Here is a 26,400-nt window from a genome sequence, read left to right on the forward strand (position 1 = left end):
TGAAGGGACGGTGCAGGGAGAGGCTGAAGAGAGTGCAGCAGTGAAGGGACGATGCAATGGGAGGCTGAGCAGAGAGTGCATCAGTGAATGGACGGTGCAGGGAGAGGCTGAGCAGAGTGCAACAGTGAAGGGATGGTGCAGGGAGGGGCTGTGGAGAGAGTGCATCAGTGAAGGGACGGTGCAGGGAGAGGCTGAGGTCCTTATTTTTTCTAATTTGATTTGCCTTCTCAAGCTTTTGATTTTTAAGAAACGTACTGGAGTGGAACCCCAAACCAATTCCAAGCACCTTGAAAGAGTCACCAGCATCCCCAGCAGCCACTGCCTATTGGAGCAGTACCAGGTCTGTCCTGAATATCTGGAGTGGTATAGTTGGCAAACACACATGTGGGCTGGCAGGGCGGTAAGTGGGCCGGGCCCCCCGAATCTCACACGAGGTAGTAATTAAAACTAATTTTGAAACAGGTCACCATTGGGCCCTATATTCAGGTCCTTAACTTCACTGGCTAAAAACACTGATTGAGTTCTAAATAATTCATGTAAAAAAATGTAAGTAATCCATGTCAGTATTTTAGTTCTTGTTTCTATTTCCCGTTTAACGTTCTTAAGAAATGCAAGATTAAGTAAACTATTTCCAGGGTGCTGTGTTTCTTTATTTTTCCATGAAACATTTACTCTTGAGTAGGTGTTTATAGCGGGCACAATTGGGAGCTCTGAAGGTGAGGCTGAAAGCAGTGCGAGTTTAACACAGTGCTTGTCAGTGACTTCAAAAGGTGTTCGGAATACGTGGCCATCCAATGCTTGGCCTCTTTGCAGGGTGCACAGAGCAATGGGCGGGTATTCCCGTTGCAATTGTAATTCTGTGAAAATGTGTGAGGAGGTGCACAGGAGTCTAAATATTGAGGTGGCGACAGTAAAAACAATATTGTCAGAACACAATGTAGCCAGCTCAAGGCTTTGTATGCAGTGTGCGAGCTGTGGCCTTAAATTCTTTCAATTGGACCAACTGGATTAACCTTCCGGAGACTAATGACTTGTGCACTGTACTCCTGTACTGTGCACACGCCGCTCAAACCATTAACATAACAAGAAGCGCCTAGAAGCACAGAGGGCTGAGCGCTTTACAAATATCCTCCTTGGGCACTCCCGGTTTTACAATAGTTAAGCACCGCAAGAAATGGGAAATATCCCTCCCCTCCGGTGGGTTGGAGTTGTGGGGGCGGGAGGGGGCAGGTCGGAATTAGGGAGAAGAAAAAGGAGATACGAGATTGTAGGGAAAGGAGGGGAACCGAAGAGACAAAGAGTGTGGACAATGCAGAGGCAATAGAATGATGGAGGGAAAAAGGTGCCAGATGAGAGTGTCAGATAGGTATGGGGAGAAGTGACAGGGGCAGGGGAGGAGGGACCAATGCACAGGTGACAGCAGATGAACCTGGTCAGAGTGGGAGAAACAAAGAAAACGATACAGAGGGTGCAGGAGAGAGAGCGGAAGGAGAAGTAACAAGTGGGATAGACAGAGAGAGGTGGTAATGCGGAGGGATGGGGGAGAAGAGGCCGCCAGAGCAGAATACAAAGAGAAAGAGCAAGAGAGAGAGAGAGAGAGAGAGAGAGAGAGAGAGAGAGAGAGAGAGAGAGAGACCTGTAGAGTGGGTGGGAAGAATAGTGTGACCGAGGCACAGTGGTGGGAGGGAGCGTTAGGAGCCCAGTAAAACACGTGTCTGTTTATTGGAATACACAAAACGTCTGCTGAGTACGAGCACAGCGTGCGACGTACTTTGAGCCTGAGGCCGCTCTGTGATGGGGGAGAGGGAGGGGCAGGTGTGAGAGGCGCCATGACAACAAAGAATGCAGGAAAAGCAGATGGTGCACGCACGTGCATTCATGCTTGTGGCCAGGAAGCAGAGGCTGGGTGGCACTTTTGAGCTCCCCTTTACAAAATGTCGCGGAACAAACGGCGCATGCGCTGTTTTAGCTCGATGTAAAAAGGGAGATGTACTAGACTTCCCTATTGGTATTCTGTGGTGCCATCCATGTACAATATTTTCTTTTGTGATGAAATGCTGCATTATAAAGATTTCATTTGTGAGGCTGCCAGGTCAGTAATGACCTCACTGTTGGCTAAATTAGATCATGTTTATACTGTTTATCTTAGACACTTTTAAAGAGGAGCCCCGGGCGCACTGGATAGTGCACGGCTCGGGGCACCTCTAGGACGCAAACCCACTCGGAACACCTGCCCAAGCGGGCAGGAAACAGGTGAGCCCAACCCCACGGGGAGGGTAGTGGGAGGGAGCAGGATCGAATCACGAGCTGAAAAGCGGGGAAATCAAATGCGGTCCGATGTGATCTTTAGCACGACGGAGGAGAGCTGCAGCAGAGGGAGGGGGAGGGAGGCGAGAGCGCAACGGAGGAGGGCAGAGGGAAGGGAGGAGGCGAGCGGAGCCGAGCAGCTCCTAGGGAGGAGTGAAGAAGTGGACCAAATGCGGTCCGATGTGATTTTTAGCACGACGGAGGAGAGCTGCAGCGCAACGAGGAGGGCAGAGGGAAGGGAGGAGGCGAGCGAAGCCGAGCAGCTCCTAAGGAGGCGAGCAGCTCCGAAAACACCACCACGTTTCTCCGAGGCAAGGAGAAAATGCCTTGGAGAAACGCACCGCCATTTTCGGATTTGGGGGCGTGTTTTGCTGTGCTGAGTGACGGATGACGTCACTGTCTAAAGAACAGCAAAAATTACGCCCCCAAATCCGAAAAGGACGGGGCTACATCGAAGTGATGGATCTCTCCTCCAATGGCTGGCCTCCGTTTAGGAAGCCAGCCAATTGAGGAGAGGTCGAGTACAGAGGCGGGTTCAAGCTCCATACTCAAAATCATTAATTCTCTGACCGGAAGCTGGCAAGCCAGCATTTCCGGTCCGAGACCTAAAAATGTATCTCACAATGCATCAACCTGAGCATAACAGTACTATTGCGGAAATGTAAATGTATTTGAGCTTATATAGCGCACAGCTACCCGCATTGGGTTTCCCGGCGCTTGCGTAGGGAACCCATCCTGGTATTCCCCTGTGAGATAACCCCAGGCAGGGTATCCACAAGGTGAAAGCCAGGCATCCCGCCACGAGGGGCCGTTGTGGAGATTAAGCAAGCTATTGCCCAGAGTCGCAGAGTGTGAACCCGTGAGTCGAGAAGGCACCAGAGCGAGGATTATCGAGTCCGTGGAATTTTTTAGCCCAAGACCCGCCGAGGTGGGGAATTGAACCCTGGTCCGGGGCCGATCTCAGCTTCCGGGTCTGCCGCCTCTAACCCCTGAGCCACACTTCTCCTCCAAATAGATCTAATGTCAACGCAACGGGAACTCAGGGCTGCATCAGTTACTCAAATCGGGGCTAACATAAGTCCGTTTAAGCCCAAAATCAATCTTCATGCCAAACATGCCAAGGGACGCAATCGGTACCTTCCACGATGTTATCATGGAAGATATTAAAAGGCTGCACCTCAAGGTTAAACACAGAAGGAGATATAAAAGTGAACAGGAAAAACAATATACATCCCTAATAAAGAAATTGAGCAACGACCATCAGAATATTGTCACTACTGCAGATAAAGGCGGTAACGTTGTAATCTGGCCCCAAAAGGACTATATTGCAGAAGCATTGCATCAACTTGGGGATTCTTTATGTTATTCTAAGACAACGTTAAAACAATACAATGTGGAAAGAGATGAGCTCAAAAAATTTCTTTATAAATGGAAAAGAGAGGGGATGATATCTACGCAAGAACATGAGTTTTTATATGTTGAGAATCCTGTTCTACCAAAGTTGTATCTTCTGCCGAAGGCGCATTAACAAATGGTTCCTGTCCCAGGGCGACCGATTAGCTCAGCAATTCAGGGTGTTGCAGAACACATCAATGAAAACATACACTACTTTTTACAGGACTTAGTAAAGAACGTGCCTACATATATCAAGGATACCAGCGATTTCCTGAAGAAGATCAGAGATGTTCCATGGACCGAGGATTTGGTATTCATAGCGTTGGATATCGAATCGCTTTATACAAGTATCGAACATGACACAGGCTTGAAGGCCCTGGAACACTTTTTAGGACGAAGACCAATACAATGTTACAACCATAACAAGATGGTCTTGGAATTAACATCATGGTGCCGAAATAATAACTTTTTTATGTTTGCAATGACATTTATCTGCCGAAAAGGGGTGTGGCGATGGGGGCCTGTTTCTCCCCTAGCTATGCGTGTTTACACGTAGGCTGGTGGGAAGAGCAGGTCCTCATGCGCACACACAGTGCAGTTTTTAATAGCCAGGTTTTAAAGTGGATGCGTTTTATTGATGACGTTTTTGTTTTTATGGAAGGGTGATGTAAATAGTGCCAATGCTTTTGTTACAACAATTAATAATAATCAGGAAAATCTAAAGTTTGCATCCGTGATAAATAAGCATGAGGTGGACTTTTTGGATGTAAAGGTTTTTGTACATAGGGGGCATTTGGCAACAAAATTACACAGAAAGAGTACAGCAGGAAATAGCACTTTACATGCTAGAAGCGCCCACCCCAAACATGCCATCAACAATATTCCCTTTGGAGAACTATTAAGCCTGAAACGTATTTGTAGTATGGAAGAAGATCTGGCCTTTTTTTACCTCTCAGGCATTAGAAAGATTTAGGCAGAGAGGGTACAAAGAGGGAATTTCAAAACAAGCTGTAAATAAAACGAATGCTCGATCGCGAGAATCTTTGTTCGAGCATGATGACTCTACGCACACAGAAGCAGAGGCTATTGATCCTTCTTTGGCTCCAAGGTTTATATCTACTTATACCTGCCAAGAAAGAAAGATAAGGTCTATTGTAACACAAGGTTGGCCCATTCTGCAAATAGATACTGTTTTAGCCCCAAGATTACCTAACAGTCCAACCATTACGCATAGGAAGGGACCTTCCATGAGATCTCAAGTCAGTAGAAGCTTTCCTGAATTGAGTAAAAAACAAATGTGGTTACAGTCCCGGCCTGGATTTGTACGGTGCTCCAGCTGCAGAGCATGCAGATTTGGGGTCAACACCACTGAATATTCTACCCCGTTCAGTCCAGAAATGTCTAATATCAAGGGTTCTTACAACTGTAAGACTGAATACGCAGTCCATGTCCTGACATGCACCTGCGGCTTGAGATATGTGGGGAGCACAGAGCTGCGGGTACATGTCAGGATTCTCCAGCACTTGCGTGCCATCGTAAATAATGATAGTGCTTACCCGGTGGCCAGACATTTTAAGTCAATGCATAACGATGATGTGCAGTGCCTCAAATATTTTGTTATAGCATCTGTCCCTAGGCCACGGAGGGGAGGAGATAGGGACAAAATGTTGAGGAGAATGCAGTCACAAATAATCCTTGAATTAGACAGTAAATTTCCTAATGGACTGAATACTACAGAGGACATGCATTACTTTTTATAAATGTTACTTTTATTTAAATAATTGGAATTGATCAGAACATCTTTGAGATTGCCTCCCTGCTGCAAAGTTTAAATATGAAATTTCTATTTTCTTCTTTTTCTTCTTTCATAAATATTGTACAACTATATTAACCAATTTTTCTTGGGTAATTTGTTTTTAGACACAGATAATACAGCACTGAGATCCTTTATTACACTTTTTAATGTACGACACATAGTTTTGCCACATTGATTACTGGGTATATTGCTTTTGTGGCTCAGTGTGTGCATTTTTTTCCACATGTAATACAGTGTGGGCTTATCAAATTTCAAGCACCGCATTTATGCAGGCAGATGATGCGGCAGCCAAACCACTTTGTTTGAAAATACTGATTGTGGGCCATTAGATGAGCTTGGTCATATGAAGAATTTTTTTTTTCTCTTCAAAAGCGTTATTTGCACATGCAAGAGTATGATGTTTTATACATTCTTGCAATATTTTGCACAAGACTCAACTGTCTATAGAAAGCACTTTATTGCGATTTTTGCACATACTGTGATAAAAACAAGTAACTATTTTGCACATATTTATTGCGTTATTTACACTAAATATTCATGACGAGAGAAAAAACAGATTCGATAGTCAAAAGCTCTTTTTTATGGAAAGGTTTTTTATTTGCCTTCCAGGTAATTAAATGTACAAACTGTATAGTTGTTAATTTTATAGCATGTAGTTTTAGGATATAGGAGCCAAATAAATTTGTGTTCAAATTAATGTGCATTTATGCAGCAATACTTTGAAATGTTCATACACATGATTTTTTGTCTGATGACACTTGAAAGATTTGCTTAAAGTTTATTCGAATAAGGAAAAAAAGCAAAAAGAAAAGAAGAAAGTGTATAGGAAGCTGCTGATAGTATGTTTTCTATGTCTGTGATCACATGTGGTGTAGAGAAAAAAATATATAAGAAAATGGCAAGCTCTTTACTGACAATCTGTGAACAAGGGCGGCCATATCTCTTTTGTTTCCGTCTCTCGCAGCCTTGGGGACTCGGCCTTGAAGCCGGGCAGTTGAAAGCAGAAAATCAACGCTACCTTGCTCTTTTAAGCTTCACTGGCGTGTGCTATAGTTCTTTATCTGACTATCCCGTACACCTTCACGTATAACCCATAAAGCAGGAGCTAACGAAAAGAGCACTCGCCCCAAACACACCCCATATATGGTAGTGGTCTAAAAAGTCACACAGGAAGCTGGAATAAGACTAGAATGCCTATGCACGGGCGGTGTTCGTCTACCTAGCTGTATTTACTAGACCGAAGGAAAGCCGAGATCTGTTGACGCCTAAAAGCCGCGTAAATGGCAGACATGCTATATGTGAACTGTGTATCATAAAACCAATACATTGGGAGTAATCTTTCATTACTTAATGCCTTTTAGCGTGTCATTCCTTTGAACGAGCGCATGTTTATTTTCTGGTGCTTTGTGTTTCACTGTTCACATCCGGTATTGGCCTAAATATGTGCGCATGCAAAGTCTTGTTGGTGGAATAGCCTTGACAGCACGAAAGTGAGACATGACGTGAAACCACTTGGACTATATATTTTTATGAAGCATCTTATATGTCTGCTTTTAACCACATATTTAGGGTGCCCTAATGGGAATTTGTGCCTGGGACACCTCATGCTTGTTATCACCGCCCTTCTCCTTGCTCCTGCCCCCTTACCCTGAGGCTGCCACGGAGCGTGCATGCAGGACAGTCACACTGTGAAACAACCATATAACCCACGGCCTCCCAGTGCCCTGCTGTGTTTTTATGGCGGCCGCGCACATTGCCAAATGTAAGTTTACAACGCTCTTCTTTTTGCATTCAAATGCTTGTTTTTAGGTCTCGCTGAACCAACGCGCATGAGGCGTAAGTGGGACGTCCTCTTACCATGCCTACTCTTTGCGTACCAAGAGGTGCCACAGAAGTTGCTCGGTTTCAGTCCCTTCGAACTTTTGTACGGTCACCCGGTCCGAGGACCTCTGAGTCTGGTAAAGGAAGGCTGGGAGCAATCTCCCAGGAAACCTCCCCAGAATGTATACAGTTACATGCTGGCCTTCAGAAGCCAGACCAGGCGATGTAGACAACTTGCTGAGGTCAAATCTGGAAGCCAGCCAGGAAGAGATGAAGCAGTGGTATGACCAGAATGCCACTCTGGTAGAGCTTCAACCTGGACAAAAGGTGTGGGTCTTGGCCCCAGTGGAGCCTTGTGCACTTCAGGATAAGTGGACAGGTCCTTTTGAGGTTGTGGAGCGCAAGAGTCCTGTCACCTACCTGATGAACTTGCAAACTCCCAGGAACCCTTTGAGGGTCCTACATGTTAACCACCGTAAGCCCCACTTGGAGAGGTCCGAAGTGGGCAGGCTCTTGGCAACCGATGATGGAATGGAGGAGGAGACCGAACCTCTTCCGGACCTCTTGGTAGCCTCTGATAAAGATGGGTCAGTGGATGGAGTTAACCTCTCACCCTCCCTGACCCCTTAACAACAGAGTGACTGCCGCCAGCTCCTGATCTGTTCTCCTTGGTTCCCGGTGTCACAGATTGGTGCGTCCATGATGTGGACACAGGAGACAGTTTGCCGGTGAAGCACAAGGCTTACCGCATGACTGACAGGGTAAGAGCCTGCATCAAGGAGGAAGTCTCGAAGATGTTTGCTCTTGGGGTGATTAAGTCCTCCAGCAGTCCTTGGGCCAGCCCAGTGGTCTTGGTCCCGAAGGCTGCAACGCCGGGAGCCACACCCGAACTCCGGTTCTCTGTGGACTATCGAGGACTCAATTCGGTCACGAAGACCGATGGGCCCCCCAATCCCCAGAGCTGATGAACTCATTGATCGGTTGCGGGCTGCTCGGTATCTCAGCATGTTTGACTTAACGTCTGGGTACTGGCAAATTGCCTTAACTGACGGGGCCAAAGAGAGGTCAGCGTTCTCAACCCCAGACGGGCATTTCCAGTTCCGGGTTATGCCATTTGGGATGAAGAACTCCCCTGCCACCTTCCAGAGGTTGGTCAACTGGGTGTTGTTTGGACTGGACGCATTCAGTGCCGCCTACCTGGACGACATCGCAGTGTTCAACGGCACATGGGAAGAACACTTGCGACACCTATGGGAAGTGTTGTCGGCACTGCGCCAGGCAGGCCTCACGATCAAGTCAAGCAAATGTCAGATCGGGCAGGGTTCCGTGGTGTACTTGGGACACCAAGTTGGGAGCGGCCAGGTGGCGCCCCTTCAACCCAAGATTGAGACCATCCTGAATTGGGAACCCCCCAAGACCTAAACGGAGGTTAGGGCCTTCCTCAGACTCACCGGGTACTACAGGAGGTTTGTCAAGGGGTATGGCAGCTTCGTTGCCCCCTTAACAGAGCTGACTTCGAAGAAGCAGCCCCAGAAAGTGATCGGGACTGACGCCTGTCAGGAAGCATTCGACACCCTGAAAGCGGCCATGTGCACGGCACCCATGCTCCTGGCTCCTGATTTCTCCAAAGAGTTCCTAGTGCAGACAGACGCTTCACAGCATGGGGTAGGGGCTGTTCTTTCACAGATGACTGAGGAGGGTTGGGACCAACCTGTAGCCTTCATCAGTCGGAGGTTACTTCCACAGGAGCGTAGGTGGAGTGCGATTGAGAGAGAAGCTTTTGCTGTGGTCTGGGCCCTGAAGAAGCTAAGACCCTACTTGTTTGGGGTTCACTTCCGCGTTCAGACAGACCACAGGCCCCTCAGATGGTTGATGCAGATGAGGGGTGAGAACCCGAAACTGTTGAGGTGGTCCATCTCCATAGACCACGCCAATGCTGACGGTCTGTCCAGGTTTTTCCGCCTTAGTGATGAGGAACTCCCTGGGGAAGGGTAGTTCTCCTCACCTTTCAGCTGGAGGGGACACGTGTTAGACCTGGCACCTTGGCGTGAGTCTCTCTTCCACTTTTTGCTAATGTGCCTCAGATGTTTTGATGGTGTTCAATGCTCAGGGCACTGCTCCTCGGCCAATCCGTGCCGCAGTGCAAGTGCCTCCTATGTAAAGTGTATCCGTAATTGATTTCCATGATTGGCTTATTTGGTTTACTGTCAGACCCCAGTAACGTGCCCCAGGAGTGCCGGAGCTTGTAGATACAAATGCCGCTAGTGGGCCTGCAGCGCAGGTTGCGCCACCCACCGAAGCGGCCTCGTAAAAGATGTCTCGGGTCCGCCATTGCAGACCCTGCGTACAGTCTGGCACTGTCACGCTGACTGCAAGTGCCCACGCTTGCCAGTCCCTAAACCTTCCCTAACCTTCATATCAGTCACCCCTATGGTAGGCCCACGGGCAGGGTGCATTGTAAGCGTAAGGTAGGACAAGCCCTGGTGTGTGTGGCATGTCCTAGTAGTGAATTACCGCCCTTTTTCGTTCTTCACTATTGAAGGACTGCCTTTTCTCTTAGGCCAAGGTGAGCGGCTGGAACTATTACACACTATAGTCTCTGCCGGCTCAGGGAACACGGTGGCATGTCGAGTTTGGTATGCCTGAACTCAGAATAATAAAATACTTCCTTTAGCAAGGTTTATTTTAATATCCTGTGTTTGCAAATGCTACTTTTTGAAAGTTAGCATTTGCTTGCCTGACTATTTCAGCCCGCCTCTGCTAGGATGTGTATCTGCTGTCTGGGTTTGTGTGAGTGACAGAGCTGGGGAATTCCCGGAGACAGTCGGGGTTACCAGGTGGTGAACAGGGTGCTTATACCAGGATGGGTGGGCGGAGTAGTCCTTGACTCTGAATAGGGTTGTGCTCCACCACCACAATGCTGGCTCCACCTCCTGCAGAGCATCTGATGTCCCTGCCCTGCATCCTGAAAGAAGACGGCAGCGTCCTGTCAACAGAGTGCTCCAAAACAGGGTTGAACCAGGCTCAGGCCCCCTGGCCTACAAAGACAAAAGAAACCGAGTATAAAGGTAGGAGCCCTGCTCCTAAGAAATTACATCCAGTTTTGACCACGATGAACCTCTGCCCGACAAGAAGGACCAAGAGAAGCTGAGGAGAAGGAATCCTGCAGTGCTGCCTTGCTGAGAAACGGAGAGGAAAAGACCAGAAAGGACTTTGAAGACTTGTGCCTGAAACTATCTCCAAGGGCTTGATCACGAGCTTGCCCCCTGAACGGTACCCCAGGACCATTGGGTTCTATTCTGCCTGTGCCCGTCTGTTGTTGGGCCTTTAGTTCTTATTCCCTCGCCAGAGTTGTTACTCGGGTGCCTTCGCCCTCCAAGGTCGTGACAGCTCAGAGCCTGGTCGCCCCGCCGCAGACAGCCCCGCTCAAGCTTGAGTCGCTCTCCGCTTCCGTGCCTGGCCGCCCGCTCTCCTATCACCTCGCCTGCTACGGAGCACGCTGTGCGCCTCTCATCTTCTCGCGCCAGAATCTGCACGGAGCGCATCTGATAGCCTCGGACGGTCCGTACGTCGTAACGTAACCGACTGTTTCGCTTTGCCCTCCTGCATACCAAGGCCGTGCCGCATCCCAAGAAGGTCTTCCGTACCGTGGAACAGAAGGCCCGGTGCTGCACCCGTCTGCCCAAGAACACGACGCCCAACACAGATCCACAGGTACGAACTGGTGTGCTAAGAAGTAGTACGTCCCGCAGGCCTGAACGGCGCCTCGACCCGTGAGCTGCATCAGATACCGGATCGCCACAACCCTTCACACCATCCCGCTCACCCGCCTCGCACCTCGAGGGGGCTCCGAGCCGGATAGGTCCTTTGGAGAACTGTTGGCCACGTCCAGGGTCCGCCTTCACCAGTAGCCGCGCCTGAAACACCTCGGACACTCATCACAAGGTACATTGGAACTCTATCCCGAGTTTGCATCGGATCCAGGGTCCGCAATGTTTGTTTTCCCTGTCATCGCACCTTGCTAACCAAGAACACTTAAGAACAATTGCCTATTTAAATCTGGTGGCCTTCATTTGCTAAACGTTATATGGTCTTGTGATAATTCTGCATATATTTTTACATAAAGTCTACGTATTTTTGATACAATCCTACGACTGGTGTCCGTTTGTGGTGGGTCAGTGGGTTTCCTGTATGTGATCATAAATGCTTAACTAACTATCGCCCTGAAGATTAGCCTTGTCTGCTTGTGCCACACTACCTAGAGGGTGAGCAAGGGTTATTTCTAAAGGAGTAGTTCTCTTACCCTGACTAGAGGAGAGGGTCCCTGTTTGTCACAAGTGCATACCTGTGCCAACCAGAGACCCCTGAGTCTAACATATATGATAATCCACCACATGGGGGCACCATGTGTGTGTTTTTGTATCAGACTTTATTTGTGAAGCATTTAACGATTAAATATATCTTAAAAACATGATAAAACCAGGACTTAGACCTACAGTTTAATGTGACCCGTTGGTGGAGCCAGCTGCAGTTGACAAGTGTGAAATATCTAAGGGCCCAGCACCTAATATTTTCAAATTAAGCACTGATCACAGTGCTGAAAGAGCAGAGGGTGCTGCTTCCACTGATGGAGCTGTGAGTCTGAGAGACAGAGTGCTACAGTCCCAGAATGAGGTGCATTGGCGGAGCTGTGTGTGCTTTTAGCACTCACATGGCAGATGGTTCTGTGCGCCAGTATCAGAGCTCTGCGTGGTCCTCAGCAGTGCAGAGGGTTGCAGGTCGGGGTTGAGGTGCATTAACAGAGCTCTTTGTGGTTCTCAGCAGTGCAGCGGCAGTGGGTGCAGGTCGGGGTTGAGGTGCATTAACAGAGCTCTTTGTGGTTCTCAGCAGTGCAGCGGCAGTGGGTGCAGGCCGGGGTTAAGGTGCATTAACAGAGCTCTTTGTGGTTCTCAGCAGTGCAGCGGCAGTGGGTGCAGGCCGGGGTTGAGGTGCATTAACAGAGCTCTTTGTGTTCCCAGTAGTGCAGCGGCAGTGGGTGCAGGCTGGGGTTGAGGTGCATTAACAGAGCTGTTTATGGTTCTCAGCAGTGCAGCGGCAGTGGGTGCAGGCCGGGGTTGAGGTGCATTAACAGAGCACTATGGGTTCTCAGCAGTGCAGCGGCAGTGGGTGCAGGCCGGGGTTGAGGTGCATTAACAGAGCTCTTTGTGTTCCCAGTAGTGCAGCGGCAGTGGGTGCAGGCCGGGGTTGAGGTGCATTAACAGAGCTCTTTGTGTTCCCAGTAGTGCAGCGGCAGTGGGTGCAGGCCGGGGTTGAGGTGCATTAACAGAGCTCTATGGGTTCTCAGCAGTGCAGCGGCAGTGGGTGCAGGCCGGGGTTGAGATTTATTTTATTTATTTATTTGAAAAGTTTTATATAGCGCTGGCTAGACCCAGAGGTATCAGAGCGCTTTACACGAGGAAGAGCTTTGTTTCAGAGCATAATTACCAGTTACATAGTTACAAGTTACACAGTTTCAGAGCATAGTTACAAATTGCTGGAGCGCAGTTATATGCATTACAAACAAATATGTAAGGGAAAAAGCAGGCAAGGGTAGAGATTCAGGGGACAGGATAGGAGCAGGGGAGGTAGACAAAGAATGAAAGAGGGAAAGAGGTGGGGAAGGGTGAAGGAAACATAACCAGGAGAGGAGGAAAAAACGTGGAAATGGTGTATTTCCCACACCTCTGCTGTGTGTGGCTCCCTTTACGCTGTGGACTCTCTCAGGGGTTCTCTGAGACTCCAGGGTATAAATGCTGGATCCCTCCCAAACAAGGGAAAAAAGAGTGCTTTGGGGAAGGGCACACACCACGGTGTTAACTTTAAGGATAATGGTGTATTACTTGGTAAAACAGTTTTAGAATCCACCCATGGGGCATAGTCAGAGGTCAATCAGAAGATTCCATCCTCGTGGGGGAAAGTTATTTGATTGTGTGCTCTAAGTTGATTCCGCCTCCAACACCAGATCACATAGAGGACTTTGTGTCAAGGTTAAAACACAAGGGTGGTGGCCATCTTGGGGACATCATTTCTCCTGCGTCTGGGCTTCAGAGGTAAATGTTGTGCACTGCAAGCATCAACTCTCAGAGTTACAGGTCAGAATGTCCTACTTTGACTTCTTGTGCCTTTGGACGTTGTTCTCTAGCAGCTGACATTGAACCAGTTATTGCACCAAAGGACCAAACACCAAAATCAGCTAGAAATATTCTGCTTGCTAAACGTATTCAAGTGTGTTGTGTTTACAGGTTTCATCACTAATCCCTGTAGTTAGCTGAAAATACTTCCCACAACACATCCATATCCACTACAAAAGTATGGTTTCTCCCCTGTTTGTGTTTGTGTAGTGCACTTGAATGGCTTTTCCCCTAAGTGGGTTCGCTGATGATTTCTTAATGTTGAAGGGGCACTAAAACTACTTTCACATTCACTGCAATGGAAGGTTTTCACCTGTGTGTGTATGTTGATGTCTTTGTATTGCTGATAATTGACTAAAGCACTTAACACACTCACTGCACTTGAAAGTTTTTTCCCCTGTGTGTGTTCGCTGATGATTCCTTAATTTTGAGGAACGACTAAAACAATTTCCACATTTTGCATGAACAGAGCACTTTGTGGTTCTCAGCAGTGCAGAGGATTGCAGGCCGGGGTTGAGGTGCATTAACAGAGCTCTTTGTGGTTCTCAGCAGTGCAGCGGCAGTGGGTGCAAGCCGGGGTTGAGGTGCATTGGCAGAGCTCTGTGTGGTTCTCAGCAGTGCAGAGGATTGCAGGCTGGGGTTGAGGTGCATTGGCAGAGCTTCGTGTGGTTCTCAGCAGTGCAGAGGGGTGCAGGCCGGGGTTGAGGTGCATTGGCAGAGCTCTGTGTGGTCCTCAGCAGTGCAGAGGGTTGCAGGCCGGGGTTGAGGTGCATTAACAGAGCTCTTTGTGGTTCTCAGCAGTGCAGCGGCAGTGGGTGCAAGCCGGGGTTGAGGTGCATTGGCAGAGCTCTGTGTGGTTCTCAGCAGTGCAGAGGATTGCAGGCTGGGGTTGAGGTGCATTGGAAGAGCTTCGTGTGGTTCTCAGCAGTGCAGAGGGGTGCAGGCCGGGGTTGAGGTGCATTGGCAGAGCTCTGTGTGGTTCTCAGCAGTGCAGAGGATTGCAGGCTGGGGTTGAGGTGCATTGGCAGAGCTCTGTGTGGTTCTCAGCAGTGCAGCGGCAGTGGGTGCAGGCCGGGGTTGAGGTGCATTGGCAGAGCTCTGTGTGGTTCTCAGCAGTGCAGAGGATTGCAGGCTGGGGTTGAGGTGCATTGGAAGAGCTTCGTGTGGTTCTCAGCAGTGCAGAGGGGTGCAGGCCGGGGTTGAGGTGCATTGGCAGAGCTCTGTGTGGTTCTCAGCAGTGCAGAGGATTGCAGGCTGGGGTTGAGGTGCATTGGCAGAGCTCTGTGTGGTTCTCAGCAGTGCAGCGGCAGTGGGTGCAGGCCGGGGTTGAGGTGCATTGGCAGAGCTCTGTGGGGTTCTCAGCAGTGCAGAGGATTGCAGGCTGGGGTTGAGGTGCATTGGCAGAGCTCTGTGTGGTTCTCAGCAGTGCAGCGGCAGTGGGTGCAGGACGGGGTTGAGGTGCATTGGCAGAGCTCTGTGTGGTTCTCAGCAGTGCAGAGGATTGCAGGCTGGGGTTGAGGTGCATTGGCAGAGCTTCGTGTGGTTCTCAGCAGTGCAGAGGGGTGCAGGCCAGGGTTGAGGTGAATTGGCAGAGCTCGGTGTGGTTCTCAGCAGTGCAGAGGATTGCAGGCTGGGGTTGAGGTGCATTGGCAGAGCTCTGTGTGGTTCTCAGCAGAGCAGTCGGTGCAGGCTGGGGTTGAGGAGCACTGGCAGAGCTCTTTGTGGTTGTATTGTATTGTATTTAATATTTATACCGCGCATCTGTCACCCTACGGGTATCCTGGCGCCAGAAAGGAAAATTCAGATGGAAAAAACAATACAGAAATGTTTGTGTCAGACTGTTTGATGAGCCTGAAAGAAGGTCTTTAGGTTTTAGCAAAGAGCCACGTCTTTAGACTCTTTCTAAATTCTAGCAGGGTATCGGTCAGTCTAATATTTTAAGGCAGCTCATTCCACAGCCTTGATGCCGAGGTACAGAAAGCTCTACCACCTAGCCTTGACTTCCTAATCCTGGTGGTTACTGCCAGCCCCAAGCTGGCGGAGCGCAGAGACCTGGCTGGCCAGGGTTGAGGAGCACTAGCAGAACTCTGTGTGGTTCTCAGCAGTGCAGAGGATTGCAGGCCGGGGTTGAGGTGCATTAACAGAGCTCTTTGTGGTTCGCAGCAGTGCAGCGGCAGTGGGTGCAAGCCGGGGTTGAGGTGCATTGGCAGAGCTCTGTGTGGTTCTCAGCAGTGCAGCGGCAGTGGGTGCAGGCCGGGGTTGAGGTGCATTGGCAGAGCTCTGTGTGGTTCTCAGCAGTACAGAGGATTGCAGGCTGGGGTTGAGGTGCATTGGCAGAGCTTTGTGTGGTTCTCAGCAGTGCAGAGGGGTGCAGGCCAGGGTTGAGGAGCACTGGCAGAGCTCTGTGTGGTCCTCAGCAGTGCAGAGGGTTGCAGGCCGGGGTTGAGGTGCATTAACAGAGCTCTTTGTGGTTCTCAGCAGTGCAGCGGCAGTGGGTGCAGGTTGGGGTTGAGGTGCATTGGCAGAGCTCTGTGTGGTTCTCAGCAGTGCAGCGGCAGTGGGTGCAGGCCGGGGTTGAGGTGCATTAACAGAGCTCTTTGTGGTTCTCAGCAGTGCAGAGGGTGCAGGCCGGGGTTGAGGTGCATTTACAGAGCTCTTTGTGGTTCTCAGCAGTGCAGCGGCAGTGGGTGCAGGCCGGGGTTGAGGTGCATTGGCAGAGCTCTGTGTGGTTCTCAGCAGTGCAGCGGCAGTGGGTGCAGGCCGGGGTTGAGGTGCATTAACAGAGCTCTTTGTGGTTCTCAGCAGTGCAGAGGGTGCAGGCCGGGGTTGAGGTGCATTTACAGAGCACTTTGTGGTTCTCAGCAGTGCAGCGGCAGTGGGTGCAAGCCGGGGTTGAGGTGCATTGGCAGAGCTCTGTGTGGTTCTCAGCAGTGCAGAGGATTGCAGGCTGGGGTTGAGGTGCATTGGAAGAGCTTCGTGTGGTTCTCAGCAGTGCAGAGGGGTGCAGGCCGGGGTTGAGGTGCATTGGCAGAGCTCTGTGTGGTTCTCAGCAGTGCAGAGGATTGCAGGCTGGGGTTGAGGTGCATTGGCAGAGCTCTGTGTGGTTCTCAGCAGTGCAGCGGCAGTGGGTGCAGGCCGGGGTTGAGGTGCATTGGCAGAGCTCTGTGTGGTTCTCAGCAGTGCAGAGGATTGCAGGCTGGGGTTGAGGTGCATTGGCAGAGCTTCGTGTGGTTCTCAGCAGTGCAGAGGGGTGCAGGCCAGGGTTGAGGTGAATTGGCAGAGCTCGGTGTGGTTCTCAGCAGTGCAGAGGATTGCAGGCTGGGGTTGAGGTGCATTGGCAGAGCTCTGTGTGGTTCTCAGCAGAGCAGTCGGTGCAGGCTGGGGTTGAGGAGCACTGGCAGAGCTCTTTGTGGTTGTATTGTATTGTATTTAATATTTATACCGCGCATCTGTCACCCTACGGGTATCCTGGCGCCAGAAAGGAAAATTCAGATGGAAAAAACAATACAGAAATGTTTGTGTCAGACTGTTTGATGAGCCTGAAAGAAGGTCTTTAGGTTTTAGCAAAGAGCCACGTCTTTAGACTCTTTCTAAATTCTAGCAGGGTATCGGTCAGTCTAATATTTTAAGGCAGCTCATTCCACAGCCTTGATGCCGAGGTACAGAAAGCTCTACCACCTAGCCTTGACTTCCTAATCCTGGTGGTTACTGCCAGCCCCAAGCTGGCGGAGCGCAGAGACCTGGCTGGCCAGGGTTGAGGAGCACTAGCAGAGCTCTGTGTGGTCCTCAGCAGTGCAGAGGGTTGCAGGCCGGGGTTGAGGTGCATTAACAGAGCTCTTTGTGGTTCGCAGCAGTGCAGCGGCAGTGGGTGCAAGCCGGGGTTGTGGTGCATCGGCAGAGCTCTGTGTGGTTCTCAGCACTGCAGAGGGTTGCAGGCCGGGGTTGAGGTGCATTGGCAGAGCTCTGTGTGGTCCTCAGCAGTGCAAGGTGTTTGCAGGCCGGGGTTGAGGTGCATTGGCAGAGCTCTGTGTCGTCCTCAGCAGTGCAGAGGGGTGCAGGCCAGGGCTGAGGAGCACTGGCAGAGCTCTGTGTGTTTCTCAGCAGTGCAGAGGATTGCAGGCCGGGGTTGAGGTGCATTGGCAGAGCTCTGTGTGGTTCTCAGCAGTGCAGAGGATTGCAGGCCGGGGTTGAGGTGCATTGGCAGAGCTCTGTGTGGTCCTCAGCAGTGCAGAGGATTGCAGGTCGGGGTTGAGGTGCATTGGCAGAGCTCCGTGTGGTTCTCAGCAGTGCAGAGGATTGCAGGCCGGGTTTGAGGTGCATTAACAGAGCTCTTTGTGGTTCTCAGCAGTGCAGAGGATTGCAGGCCGGGGGTGAGGTGCATTGGCAGAGCTCTGTGTGGTTCTCAGCAGTGCAGTGGGTTGCAGGCCGGGGTTGATGTGCATTGGCAGAGCCCTGTGTGGTTCTCAGCAGTGCAGTGGGTGCAGGCCGGGGGTGAGGTGCATTGGCAGAGCTCTGTGTGGTTCTCGGCAGTGCAGTGGGTGCAGGCCACGGTTGAGGTGCATTAGCAGATCTGCGCGTGTTGCCTGCACTCTATGCTCTAGAACCTGTTCACTGATTCTCCCTTTCATCTTTCTTTGCAGCTGCTGCAATGGCCAACAATCTGAACCAGTACGAGGAGGCGTGCATCAACGGGGGCGATGGCCTGGGGATCCAGAACGAACCCCCCATTCTGGATGGAGCGGAGGCTCAGGTATGGAGACCCCCCACTCCCCATGCCCCTCATGTGCACTCTCTGCCCCCATTGTTGCAGCTTTCCCCTGTTTGCGAAGTTAGCTCCTGTCTGGAGGCATAGCGCCTGCCTAGGTAATGGTAAGGTTTTGGGGGTTTCCCTGTGAGTGGCGGCTGCTACCTGGAATGGGGTGGGGGAAAGGACCAGCCCACGTCTCTCCTACGTCTTCTTCCTGGCTTCTTGGGGGAGGGAGACAGGAAGCAGGAATGAAGTGTTGTGATTGGTCGGAGCGCCGTGACACAGTGCTCAGCCAGTGGCTGGAGGGGGTGGGCATGTTCTCCACGCAGGCTGTAATGTACCCTGCATGGACAACATGGTATGTGCGCATGACTGTTTTGGGCGGCCGAGAGGGCCAGCTCATGGTCACATAGGGAGTGCAAACCATTCCTGCCTCCACTCTGAGAGCAGCCCCGCCCCACAAAGCCCCTGCAACGGGGAAAACTCAAATGATATTAACCTTGGGTTATTTTCATGTCATTTTTCCCTTTTTTACACTGCAAAAAGCAGTGCGGCGCCGCTGCCCTGACCTGAGATTGTAAGCTCCTCATGGGTACTCAGACTGTGTCTGGGATTGTGATCCTGTCCGAGGGGTTATCTTAGGTCAGGGGGAAACCCCTTCCATGCCCTATCTGGATGCTTAGTGCCTATTGACAGCATAGCGCCTTCCTGGGGCATAGCTCCTGCAGCACTTCAGCGTTCTGGTCACTGGTCTTGGTTCCTGGAATGAGCTCCTCTCTGTGTGGTGGTAAACGCTACAGCTCAGGACTGCGCCCGACTGGCATCTGAAGCATGCCTGGGGGTCTAGCCAGCCACAGATCATTCATTTCGATCTTGTCTATTGACAGTAATCCAGTGAGAAGGATGAGAAGCAGCACTGCTGGGCTGGCTAGCCGGAGCATCTGGCTCAGCCATATGGACCCGCGTGAGAGTGCTGCTATTTGGCCCCTGTGGGCCCCGACGGCCTCTGCAGGGGCCCTTTCAAGCTGGCCTCCCTGGCAGTGCCAGAGTGCCTGACAGGCTTGTCCACACTAAGCAGGGACACTGACTCCATCCACTCTGGACATGTTTTTTCCAGACCCAAACACTGGAGGATCGAACAGTGCATTCAGATTTTCTTTTTTTGTTGGGTTTTATATAGCATGAACTAGACCCAAAGATATCGGGTATCAGAGCGCTTTATATGAGCACCAGTTTCCTTACAGACGGACACATTCATTTTTTGGTTAAGCACAGGGGGCCCGATTCACAGAATAAACTTCAGACTCAAGCCTAAACTTACTACTATTTTGGTATTCACAGAATGCACTCACTACTTTTGGTATTCACAAAATGCACTCACTACTTTTGGTATTCACAGAATGAACTTACTACTTTTGGTATTCACAGAATGCACTCACTACTTTTGGTATTCACAGAATGCACTCACTACTTTTGGTATTCACAGAATGAACTTACTACTTTTGGTATTCACAGAATGCACTCACTACTTTTGGTATTCACAGAATGCACTCACTACTTTTGGTATTCACAGAAGTTAGGATTTTGTCTGAAGTTTGTCTTAAGACAAACTTAAGACAGACTTAAGACAGACTTAAGACAAACTTAAGACAGACTTAAGACAGACTTGAGACAGACTTAAGACAGACTTAAGACAAATTCCTAACTTAAGTCTGTCTTAAGTCTGTCTTAAGTCTGTCTTAAGTCTGTCTTAAGTTTGTCTTAAGTTTGTCTTAAGTCTGTCTCAAGTCTGTCTTAAGTTTGTCTTAAAACAAACTTAAGACAAAATCCTAACTTCTGTGAATGCCAAAAGTAGTAAGTGCATTCTGTGAATATCAAAATAGTAGTAAGTTTAGGATTGAGTCTTAAGTTCATTCTGTGAATCGGGCCCCTTGCCATTAAGCGGTTTGCCCAGAATCACAGGATGTTGAGCGTCGTTGCCGAGACTTGAACCCGGCTCCACAGCTTCAATGTTGACCGCTCTAGCCGTTAGGCCACATCCTCTCCCCTCACATAAAACTAGACAGTATTTAGATTCATCACTGGACCCAGCGTTGCCCTCGGACCGGCCCTGAATACAGCCATGGCCTCAGAGAGCTCCAGAAAAGTCAGGCTTTGCAGCCAGCGTTAGAAGGGAGAGAGTGAGCCGCAGGAGTTTTACCTTTGAACCTGGTATAACTGGGGGTCCACCTGATTTCCAAATACCAGGGCCAGGAACAGAGAAGGTGCAGCCGCCCAATCTATTCTTCCTGAATGGGGGATGGTGAGCGGATCTCAGGTTGCGGGAGGGAGTGCACTTTGAATGTGAGCTGAGATGAAAGCTGGGCTGCTGCCAAAGAGGGATTTAAAAGTGATGCATCCAGTCTTGAATACAGTTTGCTGATTCACCAGCAGCCGGTGTAGTTGCCTTATCAGGGGGGCGGGGGGGGGGGTGAGTGGCAGCTCCTGGGATGACGGCAGGTTAGCCTGGCTGCTTGGTTTTGAGACAATTGCAATCTACGAGTGTCTCCTTTAGGTATACCCAGGTAGAGAAAATGTGCATAGTTGGACCTCGAGATAACTAGTTTGATGGCAGCCTGGATAAGAGCTTCCAGAGTAAGAAATTTGCTAATCTTTCTGATTTTGCGAAGCTGTAAGTAGCAGGACGAGATCACAGCTCTTACTTGAGGCTTCACAGACAAGTTCTTCTCAATAAGGACCCCAAGGCTCTTAACTGAGCTTTTCGGATGGGGGGCGTGCCCGCGGTGGCTGGCCAATATGTGGGGTTCCACAGGTCATGGCACCTACTGGTTATGACCATTTCAGACTTATCGGAGTTGAATTTGAGTTGATTGCTATGCATTAGGTTTTGAAAAGTAGCTTTAGATTCAGGTGAAGTATCAATAGCAAAAAATAAGTGCATATTGTCTGCATAATTGTACATGTCAACCTTCATATTTTTCAAGGAGTACAAGGGGGCACATGTACAAAGGCATCTCTGAAGATTCGATCGATGGCTTTGTATTTCACCTTCATATGCTTTATGGTTTGTTTGGATTGGTCCTTGGGCAGTGCTTGATTACCGTGGAGTGTTTTCTGCTTCTGGTCGGAGTTTCCAAGATAGTTGTAAAGCTGTGAATAATTTTTGTTCTGACATCTACTTCCAGTTAGATACACCAAGGCTCTCTCTTCCTCACTGTGAGGTCTGCCTGCAGCTGTAATCTGCATCCTCACCTGTCTTCTGAACACACTTTGACCCCCTGTGAGTTTTGTATGTGTCCCATATGGGGTTGGCCTGGCTCTAGATGACTGGGTTTTGACTGGTCTTGGTCAGTTTTGATCTTTGTTGTGTTGGTGATGTGAAGGACAGAGGTGACATTTATTAGCTAGGTTAGTTATTTTCCTTTGCTATTAAGTTGCCGGTAATTTGTGACGTGGAGTTTATTGAACAACTAGAACTGTTAGTTACATGCTGTTGCTTTTCCTTGGTAGTAGGAAAAAAAGACAAACATAAGACAAAATCCTAACTTCTGTGAATACCAAAAGTAGTAAGTTCATTCTGTGAATGCCAAAAGTAGTAAGTGTATTCTGTGAATGCCAAAAGTAGTATGTGTATTCTGTGAATACTAAAATAGTAGTAAGTTTAGGATTGAGTCTTAAATTCATTCTGTGAATCGGGCCCTCTGTGTCAATGATGCAGACAAATTGTGCCCTCAAAAGGGGAATAGGTGGTGATGAGGTGGAGATGAGAGGTGTCACCTGACCAGTGCTTCACCGCCATGGCCGACCTTTTCATGTCACATCCAGTAAAAAACAAAACAATAAAAAAAAGGCTATAAAATCAAGTCTTTTTCAGGCCTTGAAAAAAAAACTTAAAACAAATTACAAAAAGAAATGACTTCAAACGTATTTTAGATCTGCCTTAACTATTCCTTTCTTTTTTCTTTTTTTTTTTTAATGTTTTTATTAAAAAAAAAATGTTTACAACTTTTTTTCCCTTAATTCCTCCCCCCCGCCCACCCCCCCCCTGCACAGGACATGAAAAATAGCAAAAGAATACAATCAAGTTTCGTTTTTTTCCATGACATTACTATATCTCAAGTTACAATTTACAATAATTCAGACTGGCAAATTATACTGTGTAAGCTAGAGCATTATTAAAAACAACTGGTAGAAACCCCTTGAAGGGCGAATAACCAAACATAACCCCATGTATACAGCTAGAATAATATTCCTGATTGCATTATACACCCGCCCTGAGGCCCTATGGAAGTTCTAAGTTTCCTGCCACCCTATTCTTCCAATCTGTTATTGGTTTCCAGATCTGCAGACCTAGGGATCTAGCATTCTTCCCTTTTCTGGCGTATAGCGCTTTTTCCATGTTGTATATATACAAAAGCCTGGCCAACCATTGCTGCATAGTGGGGGGTAGCTTGTCTCGCCATGCTGAAGCTATGCATAGACGAAATACTGCCATAGCTACGAACAGAAAGTTCTCCAACTGTGGTTGTTCTCCAGTCCCGTCCAATCCCATTAATATTACTTGGGGTGTCATTGTTAACTTACAATTCAGTGATCTATCTAAAAACCCTTCGATTTCTTTTATCAGAGGAACTAGGTTGTGGCATTCGCCAAACATGTGAGCTATGTCTGCCTCCTGGCTGTCGCATCTTGGGCATGTTATGCCTTGTGTGCCCCCCACTGTGCAATTCTGGCTGGAGTGTAGTATAGCTTGTACAAGGTCTTATAGTGCTGGGTTTGCAATGAAGAAGAGCGGAGAACCTCCTGTCCCATCCGCAATGACTTCTCAAAGATCCCCTCCCGAATCCCTAGCGCATCCATCCATTTTGCTTCAAATTTACCCAAGTCATCTCCCCTGTGTGCTATAAGTTCGGCATAGAACCTTTTTATCGTGCAGCTGTGTCCCGCTTCTATTATTTGTAATATTGTATTGTCCCCAAATCCTAGAGGTCCTCCTCTCTTTCCAGCCAATAAGCTTCTTGTCTGCAAATACTTAAAAAACGTCCTTGTACTGACCCCAAATTTTCTCTGTATCTCTGAGAATTGGCGCACTCCTAGCGGGCCTATCAAATCCCCCATTCTTTTCACTCCTAACCGTCCCCATTCCTTGAAAACAGTATCAGCAAAGATCTCTGGGGGTAATGTGGGATCATTCCCTAACCTAGTGTATGCATGGTATCTACCCAGTCCAAAGCTCTTTTTAAATGCCTTCCACACCTTATAGGCTGCCTCCAGTGTCTTGAATCTGGTTCTCTTGAAGTAACTCGGAACTGTTAGTTACATGCTGTTGCTTTTCCTTGGTAGTAGGAAAAAAAGACAAACTTAAGACAAAATCCTAACTTCTGTGAATACCAAAAGTAGTAAGTTCATTCTGTGAATGCCAAAAGTAGTAAGTGTATTCTGTGAATACTAAAATAGTAGTAAGTTTAGGATTGAGTCTTAAGTTCATTCTGTGAATCGGGCCCTCTGTGTCAATGATGCAGACAAATCGTGCCCTCAAAAGGGGAATAGGTGGTGATGAGGTGGAGATGAGAGGTGTCACCTGACCAGTGCTTCACCGCCATGGCCGACCTTTTCATGTCACATCCAGTAAAAAACAAAACAATAAAAAAAGGCTATAAAATCAAGTCTTTTTCAGGCCTTGAAAAAAAAACTTAAAACAAATTACAAAAAGAAATGACTTCAAACGTATTTTAGATCTGCCTTAACTATTCCTTAATGATTATTAGCCCAACCAGAGGGAGAATCACAGTGTTAAAAACCAACAAAGGTTTTACCCTCTTCTGAAAACCCTTCCAGACTGAGAAAACATGAGCGAGTGGCAGTATTGTTTCTCTGAGAAAGGCGACAGCACCAACCAGGATGGTGGGGCCATGGCTGCTAATTTACTCGCTGCTCTAATTCTGCTCACCTTGGACTTCAGTTACTGTCAGGTGTACAATGTGGGTGAATATCTACCAGTTTAGGGCCTAGCGCATAAGCGGTGCAGGTGTCTATTTTGCAGGTATTATTTCCACGTTTTCACTGTTTGCTTTTTAGGTCAAGCGTAGGCAGCACGCATGCGCTGTCTGCAAGACCTGCTGTAATCAGTGTTGGGAGTGTAATTCCACCTGCTCTTTATAATTGGTTCTCTCCGGGTGTCCATCTTCTTTGGTGACTCCTCATTGGCTGGTGCTCCTAATACATCACTTCCTTTTTTCAATCAGGAGCACCCGCTGAGTACAGTTTCCTTACACTGTACATGTTGATTTGTTCATTTGGGGACTACTTCAACAAAAATGCACTCATCTTGGTTAGACACATCATTCCTTTGGTGCTAGTCCAGGAGTGTAACTATCAATGGGGCAGCAGTGGCACTTGGATCCGGCTGTAAAGGGTTCTCTGCACTCGAATGGTGAAGATTTATACTGCTCAGCATGGGAATAGGAGGTCATTTCCCATACTTACATTAGGGTCCATTGTACCCTTTACTAAACTACTGCACGTACAATACGCATGCAAAGGCAAAATGTTGTATCTGATCTATTTATGAAACATGAACTCACAGGGTCCGATTCACAGAATGAACTAAAGACTCAATCCTAAACTTACTACTATTTTGGTATTCACAGAATGAACTTACTACTTTTGGTATTCACAGAAGTTAGGAAATGAAATGAAATGAAAAAGAAACTTATAAAGCGCACTGCGGCCAAGCGGCTTCCTGGCGCTGAGGAACACAACCGTATCTGCCAAGGAGTCCAGAGGAATTAGCCAGGGAAAGCCTGAAGAAAAAGAAAAGTTTTAAGAGCTTTACGGAAGTGTGAAAAGATAGGAATGGAGCGAATAGAGAGAGGGAGAGTATTCCAGATCTGAGGGGCCCGCACCGAGAAGCGGGTGCCTCCGGTGCGGGATTTGCGGAAGCGGGGAACGTGAAGAAGAGAGAGAGAAGAAGAACGAAGAGAGCGGAGTGGGGCATAAGAAGAGATTAAAGAATTGATGAAAAGAGGAGCGGAGCGAGCATGCGCCCGAAAAGCCAAACAGGCAAGTTTGAACTGGGACCTGAAATGAACAGGGAGCCAGTGGAGGGATTTGAGGGCGGGAGTGATGTGGGAAAACTTAGGAAGCCGAAAAACAAGACGGGCCGCCTGGTTCTGGATGGCCTGAAGCCGGCGAATTTCGTCGGCGGGAATGCCTACGTATAGGCCATTACCATAATCCAGGCGGGATGTGATGAGGGCAGAAATGATGGCTTTGAGGGCGTCAACAGAAAAAAACCGGGAAATTTTGCGAATGAGGCGGAGGGAAAGAAAGCAGGAGGAGATAACGGAACTGATGTGCGCGTGCATAGAAAGATCATTATTGATCTTAATGCCCAAGGTCCGGACAGACGAGACTGGGGAGGGAGGAGGGCCAAAGGAAAGGGGCCAGTGAGCGGAGGACCAGGGATTGGAGGGACCACCAGTGAGAACAAGCTCAGTCTTGTCAGGATTGAGCTTCAAATGATTGAAGCTCATCCATTGAGAAATAAAGACAAGAGTAGAGCTGAGCTTGGGGAGAGAGTGAGTGGGAGAGGATAGGTCAAAGACGAGCTGGAGGTCGTCTGCGTAGTTGTACACCGAGACCCCCAGCTCAAGAAGAGAGGAAATATGGGGACGGATATAGAGATTGAAGAGAAGGAGGGAAAGAGAAGAGCCCTGGGGTACCCCACAAGTGACCGGGAGGGGGGGTGCAGAGAAATCAGAGAGGTGGACTGCCTGTGATCTGCCCTGAAGGAAGGACGCGATCCAGGAGTGGGCAGTGCCCTGGATGCCCGCTGCGCTGACACGGTCGAGAAGAATGGCATGGTCGACCGTATCAAACGCAGCGGACAGATCCAAGAGGACTAAGGCCTGGGGGAGATTACTGTCGGCCTTCGCTTTCAATTCGTCCAGGACCGCAAGGACCACACTCTCAGTAGAGTGGCCAGGTCGAAAGCCGGCCTGGTGAGAGGCCAGGATGTTATTCTCCTCGATGTAATTAGAGAGACAAGATGTCACGTAGCTCTCAAGAATCTTCCCAAGATAGGGAAGAAGGGAGATCGGCCTGAAGTTAGATGGAAGAGAGGGGTCCAGGCCAGCTTTCTT

General features: G+C 48.9%; 1 protein-coding gene across 1 annotated transcript in view; it reads left to right on the forward strand.

Moving 5' to 3' along the window:
* The window catches only part of UNC93B1 (unc-93B1 regulator of TLR signaling), a 170,951-nt gene that overhangs the window by 25,042 nt on the left and 119,509 nt on the right, over positions 1-26,400 (forward strand). The window contains exon 2 of the mRNA XM_086953294.1: positions 18,150-18,259. Within this exon, the coding sequence (XP_086809420.1) occupies positions 18,158-18,259 (102 nt within the window). The 5' untranslated portion in view covers positions 18,150-18,157. The remainder of the gene's footprint in view (positions 1-18,149; positions 18,260-26,400) is intronic.

The sequence above is a fragment of the Lissotriton vulgaris genome, chromosome 1_2, assembly GCF_964263255.1.
Source record: "Lissotriton vulgaris chromosome 1_2, aLisVul1.2, whole genome shotgun sequence".
Lineage (NCBI taxonomy): Eukaryota > Metazoa > Chordata > Amphibia > Caudata > Salamandridae > Lissotriton > Lissotriton vulgaris.